The sequence below is a fragment of the Penaeus japonicus genome, unplaced genomic scaffold, assembly GCF_977035675.1.
Source record: "Penaeus japonicus unplaced genomic scaffold, GWHDUDI00000001_assembly GWHDUDI00000003, whole genome shotgun sequence".
Taxonomy (NCBI): domain Eukaryota; kingdom Metazoa; phylum Arthropoda; class Malacostraca; order Decapoda; family Penaeidae; genus Penaeus; species Penaeus japonicus.
In genome coordinates, this window is record NW_028234405.1 from 43,132,976 (window position 1) to 43,145,475 (window position 12,500).

The 12,500-nt window shown below is 36.3% G+C and overlaps 1 protein-coding gene across 1 annotated transcript in view; it reads left to right on the forward strand.

The window, feature by feature from the left end:
• The window catches only part of LOC122257388 (sesquipedalian-1), a 13,108-nt gene extending 10,696 nt beyond the window's left edge, over positions 1-2,412 (forward strand). Inside the window, exon 6 of the mRNA XM_043022650.2 lies at positions 1,519-2,412. Coding sequence (XP_042878584.2) covers positions 1,519-1,830 — 312 coding nt within the window. The 3' untranslated portion in view covers positions 1,831-2,412. The remainder of the gene's footprint in view (positions 1-1,518) is intronic.
• Positions 2,413-12,500: the final 10,088 nt, after the last annotated feature.

The following is a 12,500-nucleotide window of genomic DNA, read 5'->3' on the forward strand; positions in this document are numbered from 1 at the left end:
CTCTTCTTCCTCCTCCTCCTCTTCCTCCTCCTCCTCCTCTTCCTCTTCCTCCTCCTCCTCTTCCTCCTCCTTCTCTTCCTCCTCCTCCTCTTCCTCTTCCTCTTCTTTCTTCTTCCAGTCCTTCTTCTCTTTCTTCTTCTTCTCCTTCTCCTCCTCCTCCTCCTCCTCCTCCTCCTCCTCCTCCTCCTCCTCCTCCTCCTCCTCTTTCTTCTTCCAGTCCTTCTTCCACTCCTTCTTCTCTTCCTCCTCCTCCTCCTCCTCCTCCTCCTTCCACTCCTTCTTCTTCTCCTTATTCTTCTTCTTCTTCCTATTCTTCTTCTTCTTCTTCTTCTTCTTCTTCTTCCCCTCCTCTTCCTCCCCTCCTCTTTCTCCGTCTTCTTCTCCTTCTGCTTCTCCTTCCTCCTTCCTCTTATTCCTTTTCCTTCTCCCTCCCGTTTCTTTTCCTTCTCCTTATTCTCCCCCTACTCTTCCTTCTCTTTCTCGTTTTCTTTCTCTTTCTCTTTCTGTTCCTTTTTTCCCCTCACTTTCTTTTCCTTCTAATCCCCCTGTTCTTCCTCCTCCTTACCTTTCTTCTTCTCTTCTCTTTTTTCCTCCTTTTTTTCATCTCCATCTTCTTCTCCTTCTTCTCTTTCTGCTTCTCCTCTCTTTTTTCCTCCTTTTTCTTCATCTCCATCTTCTTCTCATTCTTCTCTTTCTCCTTCTCCTTCTCCTTCTTCTCTTTCTTTTAAATTCTCCTTCTCCTTCTTCTCTTTCTTTTCCTTCTTCCATTCCTTGTTCTTTTTCTTCTCCTTCTCCTTCATTTTTTCTCCTTCATCTCCCTTTTCTCCTCCTTCTCTTTCTTCTCCTTCATCTCCATCTCCTTATTCTTCTATTTCTTCTCCTTTTCATTCTTCTATTTCACCCTCCTTCTCCTTTTACTCCTACTCCTACTCCTATTCCCACTGCCACGTTTTTCTTCTTCTTCCCTCTCTTCATCTTCTTCCTCCCCATTTTCCTTTTCTTCCGTCTTTTCCACTTATTCCTTTACTTCCTCCTCCTCCTCTTATTCTTTCTCTTCCTTCTCCTCTTCTTCCTCTTTATCCTACTCCTCCTCTTCCTATTCTTTTCTTCTCCTCCTCCTCCTCCTCCTCCTCCTCCTCCTCCTCCTCCTCCTCCTCCTCCTCCTCTTCCTCCTCTTCCTCCTCTTCCTCCTCCTCCTTTTCCACCTCCTCTCCCCCCCCTCCCCCACCCCATCTTCCTCCTCCCCCTCCCCCACCCCATCTTCCTCCTCCCCCTCCCCCACCCCATCTTCCTCCTCCCCCTCCTCCTCCTCCTCCTCCTCCTCCTCCTCCTCCTCCTCCTCCTCCTCCTCCTCCCTCTCATGTAGTGCTGTTTGACTTTATTCACTATAATCCCTGTTAGCCCCTAAAGGCTATGCATACTAAATTTATCCTTTAGGGATGAATATTTGATATTATGTCATCATTATGGTTAAGAGTTGATGCATTAACTTCAGTATTTTTCTTTTCATACCCATAGAGTTCCAGTGAAGTAACACTGGACCCAGCACTGGCTATGCGTATGAGAGCCAACACAGTGTCAGGAGGGGCAACGCACTACTTCAGCCCCTCCACTGCACCTCAGCGCACAGCTCCTCCACCACCCTCCGTAGCACACATAACCCTCAACAAGAGGACCTTTGCTCAGCTGCACTCGGAATACGGGATCCCAATTCTCCGCGACAAGGAGGAACACAGGATGAAACGGGGGAAGCTTGATAGCAAAGGTTCCGATCATCAGCAAAGAAAAAATTCAGGCGATGTAGTCGTGATGAATCTCATTGACGTGTGAAAAGCCAAAGATTAATCTCCAGATTACTTATATGAATGTGCTTTGTTTATTGATTTTTTTAAATGTTGGATATACTTATTAAAGAATTGTCAAAGGCAACTAAGTAAGATATTGGATTTGAGAAATTTTAGATGTCTGTTAAATAACACTTCTGTGAATTGACCATTCCTGATTTTGTTATATTTGGCTTTTAAAGTTTAGATACAGTTTATTTTGTTCATTTGTATTTTGGTTTTATTGGTTATGAAAGGTGTTGTATTATTTAGTCATATTGAAATTTATTTATTGGCTCTTACAAAGAGGGTGGAGCTGCCAGATTTTAGAAACCATATTCATGTAACAGTACATAGCCAAACTAAGAATTCCTTTTCTTGTGTGAGAGATGTTGTATATTGATATATACCCAGCATGAAGATGATTATATAGTATATCATATATTCAGTCTTTAATCATAGTTTCATTGTCAAGAGCACCTACTTGAAGAATTTCTTTAATATGAATTTCTCTGCTTGATGTATTGCTTGACTTAGCTGACCGTTGATTCACAGGCAGTGCTACATCATTAAAACAGATTATATATCTTACCTGAATTTTCTTTCATGTATTTTGTGCTTTTTAAGAGAAGTATCCTAAGCTTTTTATCAATTTCATTTTGGTCTTCCCATTCTTAGCCATACAATGATGATAAGAATATCTTAATAACCAAGTGTATTGGTACTTTGAATGCATCCCTTACCAACATAGAATCTTGATTTTTATAATAATCTTTGTTGGGGTGTTTTATATTAAGTAATTATACAACTACACAATTAAGATTTATATTAATGATTTATATTAAGTAATTACACAACTACAGCTTAGCACATTACACATAATCATATATTGTGTTTTCCTGTATATTCACGAGACATTAAATTGGGACTTGATATACAGTACCCTGAATTAATCTGTTAACGACGGGTGACACATTTTTTCATCATAAGTGACGCAGGAGCTCTGGCAACGGGCATCATGACATTCGGGGATTTTGGATCACTGTGTTATTATTGTGCTATGAGTAATGAGTGAATGATGTTGACAATTGCAGTCATAATTATTATAATTGCTGTAATATTAAGCAAAATGGGTTTCACCTAACATCCAAACCTAGATGGCACCACTTTCTTCTAGCACCAGCAGAAGAGAAACCCTTGAATGGCACCCATCTACTGTCTCTAGCAAGCATTATCTCTATGGAGCGATGATACATATCAAGTTGCCGACCTCTTGCTCTAAAGTACTGCAGATGAAAGATGCGCAGGCAGAACCAGAGGAGAAAGATGACAAACCATGCCCAATGTCTACAATGTGCCCCTGTGCCAGTAGGGATGCCTTGTACTGTGGCATTCATAGTCATAAACATGTTTCCTTTCTCTTCCCTACTTCTTCATGGTATCTTCATTTTGGATGGTTATATGTTTCATATTCATTCATGACAGCACACAAATATGAAAAAATAAAGTTTTTTGTCCTCCCCTAAAACAGCAATACTTTTATCACACTAAGTATAAAGATTAAAAGAGCTTTTATGAACCTTGAACTACAATTTTAGTCTATTGCAGAATTGATAGAGCCTGTGATATGACAGATAAAAACTCCAAAAACTAAAACACAAAAAAAAGATGGCTCTAGCTCTACAATGAGTGACTAAAAGAGAGTGGGAAAGTTAAGGTATGTTGCGTGAAGCTGCCTCACTCTGAAATAAAACCCATCCTGGAGCCTGGGTAAGCAAATCTATCCCCGTCATTAATGGGATAAAAGATACACAGAAAATTTACATAGAATGTAAGTGATTTTTACCACAAACAACATTTGCTCTTTATTCATTTTGATTTAGCAAATAGAGAGAATGAAGTAAAAAAAAATGTGGTAAACATTTGAAATTTGATTTTCTTATTCAATGCAACATCAGAAACATTTACAATATATTGAGTTTTTTAAGCAAAAGTTTATGAGTGGTTTGTGATCCATGGGAGGATTACTGCATATTATTCCAGCCATGGATTTAATGTTTATTGCCATTGGTATTATTGATCTGTCTCTTAGTTTGTAAAAAGAAAATACAGTAATGAATATCAAGAGGAATGAAATTTTAGAAAAGGTACACCAATTTCCGATTTTCCCCAATATCAATGTTGATATGTTTTGCTGAGTGAACTTTCATCAAAATTTTACTCAGAAATACAAATACCAGTTTTTCATTAGATAATGGATCTGCCATCATTACACAGGGGAAGACAACAATCTTTTGAAAAAAATCAAGTCATTATTCTTTAGAGGAAAGATTCATTATTATTTAGAAGGAAAACTGCAAAATGAAAATCATGACGTTACAATTGGTCATGACAGTAAACTATACCTCGTGAGTTTTGGTCTTCTCTTCTCTAGCTGAATTTCATCTTAGCTTAGCACATTGTAAAAAGATAAAATGACTGTCAAAGGTTAAGAAAATTGTTTTCATGTAGGTCTTTACATGTTTTGTTCAGAAATTATACAATCTGCCTTACCTCCTTTATCAGTTCTTTTTGTCTTACCAGAGTGGCTTTAGAGGGAATAGGTAACCAAAACAAATATATAAATGGTGGTGATATTGATTGAAAATAGTGGAATTTACTCTTCATTGGCAACATAAATATCCTGTCCTACCTTTAACCATATATATATATATATATATATATATATATATATATATATATATATATATATATATATATATATATATATATATATATATTTTTTTTTTTTTTTTTTTTTTTTTTTTTTTTTTCCATATACAGACTGAACTTGATTATATACAGACTAAACTTGATTGTCAGCCACAGTATGCTTTATTAGTAAGAGCACTGATTAATACCAACATGATATTTTGAAGTTGGAAAGGATTTTAACAATATTTTTGGTATATGCACTCTAAGTCTTTACCTACTCTATTTTACCGTTAAATAACATCTGAAGTTCTATCCACATAAAGGGCACTGCCCATGTAGGCAAACATTGTTACCAAATCATGTTCCAATGCACACATTTGGAAGGTGGGCGGTGAGCATACATGGTGACGTCATAGGCTGACAAATCATCAAAATGCCTTTGCCTGGTTTCCCTTTGTGTATGGACACAAAATAAGGTTGCTTTGTTGTGGCCATAGCCTGCTGGCCAGGAACTCCTCAGTCTGTTAACATTGTCTAAGCCAGTGATGAAGGGGTGAGTACTGTCCACTAAGGTTTTATTTATTTATTTTTTTTTTACTTAGACGTTCTGTAAGTGCTTAATAACCAGACTTTACCTGTTTAACCCTTTACTTGAATTTTATGGGAAAAAATGTGTACAACCATTACTATCCTTATTGTTAATAATTCTAATACTATCCTTATTGTCATTGTTATAATAATAGTAATAACAACAATAAGAGTAGTAAAAATCAAAACTTTTGCAAAACTTGAAAGAATCGGTTAATCAGGTAAGCCTTGTTAAATAAGCCCTTGTAGAGCTATAAATCTTTTTATCTTATCCCTTTCCTATCTCATACCCTTTGCCAATCCAGACTGTTAACAAAACATGTAGTAATGATTTAAGTGTTTCGTTGAATCAACATAAATATTTCATCAAATGGTATGAGGAGAAGCAATGACCAGCCAGTAACCGGTGTTCATCATTTTTTTCTCTTTAAGATAATACATTCTTTAAGTATTTCAAAACGGAGAAATACACAATCACTATTTGTGTTCCACCAAAGTGTCAGATTATGTTGCCAAATGTTAATAAAGCAATGACTTATAATGTGGATTCTCAGACTAATAGATTGCCATAACATATATTAATAATAGTTTGTTATAGTGGGAGACTTGCATCACATGTTTCAACTTAGAATTCTGCAGATATACCAGTCGTACCCAACACATTCCCGTAAAATATATCTTAATTGCAAGAAGACATTCATAATTATTTCATAGCAATTTCTATGTTTGCATTGTGTCATACATAATCCCTTGCCCATTCAGATGTTTGTATATTACATTCATAGAAGACATTGGAAGTTCTTGGTAATCATTACTAGAATACATTCTCCGTGTATCCTAGAACACGTTTGTAATTACCATGCGGGATAACTTAGAACGAAGAGCTGCAGTTGGTAAACGTCCGGGTGTTAGCAATAGTTTTTTTTTTTTTTTGTTTGTTTGTTACAATAGTAAAACAACAAATATATAGTCGACCATGAAAGGCACAGCGATAGTAGGTAATCAATTTTAATTTGAAGTCAGTTGATCGCTTGCGTGGAACCTCTACATTAGTATGTTTATAAACTTTTATTTTTAGGACTTCGCAAAAGACATTTATTACGGGACTCACAAAATCAAATAAGTAACCCACAACCTCTAATATTATGTCAGAAGAATATTCCATGTATAATGATATCCATCAACCTTTGCAAAGCCCAATGGGTCACTCCACAATAACTCATGAAAAGCCGGCTCATAAACCTTGTTGACTGATGCCCATGGTCGTTGAATCGTAAGGCGCAAAGGAGGGAAGGGCAAGATTGCTGTACACGAGACCAAATGGATTTTTTCATGGTCATTGGATAAAAAGTTTAAGTCTTTAAGTCTTTAAGTTTCATTGAAAAAAAAGAAAACATTCTTCTTCAGTGGATAAATCAAAGACTTACTTTCGATCTTTCAGTTTAGGCAAGAAATGCGCTTTGATTATCCACCTTGAAGACTCATGCGTTCCCCTTTATTGTTTTTATTCACAGCGAGGCCAATGAATAGCATACACATGTGGCCATTTATCTGAATTGTTAATATGAATGGTAATGCAACTTGCCGTGTGCTTCCACAAACATTATTAGCTCAAATATTTCATTTTTTAAATTGGTTTTCTTTTATATAAACTTTCTAAACTCTTATATGTCATGCTCGGGGAAGATTCTAATCCTAGAAATAACAAGACGATCAGTATATTGCTGTAATATCCATTATTCTTTCCCAGAACCCTCCTCGAGATATAGTTTAATCATTAATCATTCGTATAGCAATTTTGAGAAATTTGTAATATCTTCCGCAATGTACACACACACACACACACACACACACACACACACACACACACACACACACACACACACACACACACACACACACACACACACACACACACACACACACACACACACACACACACACACACTAAAAAAGATCCCACTTACACACGGTAGTTAGTTGCGTCGGGGATAACTCTTCAATATTCGTCTTGTAACAAATACAAGCGCTCTTGAAAAGAGAGATAAATGAAGCCATCTGAAGAAATTTTCTGGAAGAGTGAGGGAATGATTGCTTCCCCGGAAGTACCTGGACGAGGAGATGATTAAAGGATAAAAATACCAACCACTTTGAACCCAAACGTTCTTACGCGCGTGTTTGTTGGCGTGTGTGTGTGTGTGTGTGTGTGTGTGTGTGTGTGTGTGTGTGTGTGTGTGTGTGTGTGTGTGTGTGTGTGTGTGTGTGTGTGTGTGTGTGTGTGTGTGTGTGTTTGTATGTGTGCGTTTATGTCTAAATCTGTGTCCCTATATATATATATATATATATGTGTGTGTGTGTGTGTGTGTGTGTGTGTGTTTGTATGTGTGCGTTTATGTCTAAATCTGTGTCCCTATATATATATATATATATATATATATATATATATATATATATATATATATATATATGTGTGTGTGTGTGTGTGTGTGTGTTTTTTTGTTTAAGTCTGTATGCCTGTGTCCTTGTGTCTATATTTATGTCTGTACCTGCGTGGTCATGTGTGTGTGTGTGTGTGTGTGTGTGTGTGTTTGTATGTGTGCGTTTATGTCTAAATCTGTCCCTATATATATATATATATATATATATATATATATATATAGATTTATATATATAAATATATGTATATATTATATATACTTATATCTATCTATATATATATATATATATATATATATATATATATATATATATATATATGTGTGTGTGTGTGTGTGTGTGTGTTTATGTGTGTGTGTGTCTTTGTTTGTTTATGTTTGTATGCCTGTGTATTTGTGTCTGTGTCCTTGTGTCTATATTTATGTCTGTACCTGCGTGGTCATGTGTGTGTTTGTGTGTGTGCGTGTGTGAGTGTGAGTGTGAGTTTTAAGTGTAAGTGTGAGTGAGAGTATGCGTATGCATAAGTGTATGCGTATGCGTATATGTATGTGTACATGAATGTATGTTGCATGTGTATGCGTGTACGTGTGACTGTATCTATGTCTTATGGGAGAAAGATGAGTTGACAATATGGTGTGCAGGGCGTTTACACTCCAATGAAGCTAAAGCGGGTGCTGCTTGCGAGTGAGACCCTTCAAATGGGTTTCTTTATAAAGCAAGATTTACAAATACATGTTTATACCTCTTGATAATGCCGCCGAAAGGGTATAAATCGCCTTTCCATTGTTACTTAATTGTGTGCTTGCAAGCATTACCTCGAGACTGATGATATTATGGATTTTTACGCATGGCTATAATATGTTGGCTAAATATATCATATCATGTTCATGCGATAGTTCTCCTTCCCTAAATGCTCACTGAATCGCCAAATTGAACGATTACTGTGAAAGCGTAGAGTTAAGTGCTTGCTTGGGAAATTCAGGGTCGTTATTCATCCAGAGAAGACAAGTGCGCATCGTTCAAGCTATTCCGTGATATGCTGAATAAGTAATAAACAGGTACGTGACTTGTTTAAGTACAATAGAGAGGTTTGTACTCATTATACAGATTTTATGTTTTAGTAAAACGAACTTAGGATGATTGTTGTATCTAAGGAAGTCATTTTCGTCTCCCCCCCCCCCCCACACACATTTTTTTAAATGATAAATTATAGAATAACTGTGATAATAGGTTAAAAAAAAAAGAATATTAAAATTGTTTCATATTCACAATGAAGGATAGTAACATTTATAAAATAATATATCATAGCCCATACTTATTGGTATTTGAGTTTGAAAACATTCTATTCGTCGACTTACAGGTGAATATACCAACATACTCCCATATTGTACAGCATCTATATATGAATCATCCTTGTTAGTGAAGAAACAGGGTTATTCACTCACCTGGGATTGGTAAAACATTATATTCACCCATATTAGGGGGGGGGGTAATAGACAGCTTTTCCCCACATGAGAAACACAGCATTCACCATTCACATAAGGAATATCACATTATACCATTTGGATACAAGAAAACATTGTGGCCGGACCGTTTATTGTCATAATGAACTAGTATGAAGTAAGTAAGGGTGGTATAAGTTTGTAAGAAAGGTAGTAAGGGTGGAATTTTTCATAAGATGCTTCGAGAACCATTCGTTGTTGCCGGGCAGGGTGAAGGCAATGCAATTAAATATTAGGTCATTTGCATCTAAGATATTAGGTCATTCGCATCTTGGACATTAGGTTTTAATTGATTGTGACATGACATATAGGGGATTTCATTGTGACATGACATATAAGGGAGTATAAAAAAATTCTAATATATTCTAACCAACCACAGTGCTCAGAAATTAATCAAATGCAAATGAAGGTTGGTTGACAGAAAAAAATAAACGAGATTTATTTGTCTATTGTAATCCTTTTATCAACACTATTTTTCGTCATTCAGCGAATTAGTTTGGTATCGAAGCCTTCTTCAAAATAACAAACCAAAAAGCCAGATTTAAGGACTACAATGCTTAGATGTAAGGTTTCCCTAAGGAGTTAATATAGTCATATTATAGGTACTATGAACACGCCTTTTATAACTTTTACGACCAAAGCTTTTTTTTCTGTAGCTTCATTCGCAAAAAATCACCCAGAAAAAATGTCATCATAGATTTTGAAGCTGTCAGATATTAGGGGAAGTAAAGTTTGAAAAAAAAAATTATATGAGCGTGTTCCTATAAAATGTGGTAATGGAAAGGGTTTTTAAAACTGATAGATGAATTTTTGAAGTTTTAGCCGCAGCATTGTCACGCAGATATAAACTTGAATATAGGCGAATCACTCTCAAAGGAAGAGCTTGATAGTGTGTGTGTGCGCGTGTGTGTGTGTGTGTGTGTTTGTGTGTTTGTGAAATGAAACACAGGCACAATAGGAACGGAATATAAGTCGATTCCTATTGTGGTTGTTTCATTACATGCACATACACACACACACACACACAAACACACACACACACACACACACATATGCACACACACTAATACATCTACGTATATACCAAGTACAGTGCACAAGTGCATAGAACGGAGATTACTAACATATCATGCTAGTAATCTCAAAAAGCCATTAAGGTCTTTGCATAATTCTTTTTTTTTTTAAATACTGTACTGATAAGTTTAGCCCTGATATAACACAAAAGACAATCAGATGTGATATAAAGTACGCGCCACTATCTAATAGAGTGTATGGTCTGCGGAACCCAAGAAATGTTTCGAAGGGATTTCAAGTTTTTTGTAATAATATGAAGTATATCATCAAAAACAATAAATATCATCGTTTTTTTTTTCAATTCCGTTTATTTCTTACGGGTTATTTTATGTTCACTTGTTTACTTGTACTACATCAATAGGTAATTTTTGCAGCCATGATGTCAGGATGTTCAAGAAACGAATAAAAGTACAAAATATACTCAGCTTCTAAGGCCCGCCGATAAAGAAATCTATAAAGATATAAGGAACCTTGGCCTACACAGATGGATCAGACAATCAGGAAACATGCGGATTGCTAGAAAATTCGATCTTGGCATCAGTAGAGCATTCTGAACTCGACAGCGTATCACTAATACAAGAATGAACTCAGCGAAATTACAACGCCTCGCGGTAATTACTGGTGCTCTCGAAAATCAGACCAACAGATGGCTCCACTTTCGGAGCGTAGGTCCTCCAGGACGAGGGAACTAAGAGGGGGCATGGGGTATCAATTAACGTATTTTACTACAAGCGGTTTATCGAGGAAAGTCATCGAGCTATGGAAACTTTGTTTAGAAAGCTATATGAGTTTCTAATCATCAGTGAAAGACAGTAGCTATTACGTCACATTTGTATATTGAAACCAGACTTGGAGGGCACTATCAGCTTCTATGCCCTAAAAATATATATACAAGACTGTGCCTCTGGCATTTCAATAATCAATCGAATTAGAGTTACTGTGACTCGGTAGTAAGCTGTGATACAGTTTATGCCAATTGCAAAAGATTTAGACTTTTTTTGCTTTTTCTTTTCTCTTTCGTGTGAAACAATAAGGGTTTGGTACGAGTTCTATGCTCGTGCTAACAAAAGATTGTGTAGCAAGACGTACTTTTCCTGACTAGGGCCTGGGATTCCGGCAGCCATAATTCAGACCATAGTTATACCTCAAAAACAGACTTATCTGATCATCTCCGGACTGCAGTATGACTGAGTGGGATATTCTAGACACTATTTGTAAATGGGCAGCTAAGAAAACATGACAGCGATACTTCTTAATAGGTGTCTAACAGATATTTACATCTGTTTTTAACGTTGATTTTAAGTTTGTTCGTGGCGCAGCTTGTGAAAGCCATAAAATTACCAGGAATCCAAAAATCAAAAGTTTGAAAAAAACAATGTGAATATAATCTGAATTTCATTTTAAAATATACGGTTACTTTATAATGAAATTCGAATGGAACCTAAAGATTCAGGGGGAAAGTTCCCATAATATGATTGAAAATGAGTTCCCTTTTTTAATGAAACTATCAAGGAAATAATGTTAGTTAGGAATAATATTAGTCTGCAAAATATATTGGCCTTGTATGTAATTGAAACGATATTTGCCCAATAACACTGATGCAAAATACGGCAGCTTTGATAATGGACATCTTTAATTCATTCACCTAAGCAGTCTAGATATCAACAGACTTTACTCTTTATTCTTTGAAGGTATTCAATTCTTTAGTATTTTTGGGAGTTGTAGAAGAAAGAAATCAACAGTTTTCAACAATAATTCACCTGATCTTCTCCAAATAAAACATGCAGTTATCTCGGTACCGAATTGTTAAATAGGGGAGCCAGTACTGAATAAAACATTGCAGAAGATTTCTTTGGAGTGACAGGTGACCAGGACTTCTGGAAGTGGTGGAAAGCATCCTAACTAGTGGTGTCCAGCTATGTGGATCAACATATACATAATTTAGTTCCACCCTGCATGGCTTGATGTCAGAGTTCCAATATATTTCTGAAGCTGTATGCTATCAAATATTTCGCATTTACGTGCTTCTGTATGTTGTATGGTTTTCATTTTTTAATACCTTCGTTAGACATGTTGAGTGCAACAAATCAGGCCACATGTAGTCACATGTAGCGGCAACATATAGTCAGATATGTACCACAGACGCTGGCACGCATCCTAAAAAAAAAAAAAAAAAAAAAAAAGGAAATCTTGAACCTGACATTTAATCCATAACTTGTGTTGGTAATTTCAAATTAAGGACTTAGAATTGGCATCATTAGCGCTCAATAAGAACCAATGTTAATCATTTTCCTTTCCCTTTGGCCATTACTTCCATCCCTCTTTAGTCGTTCGTCTCATTCCTCTCAGTGGGTCCGCAGTGCACAGACATTGGTGTCTGCAC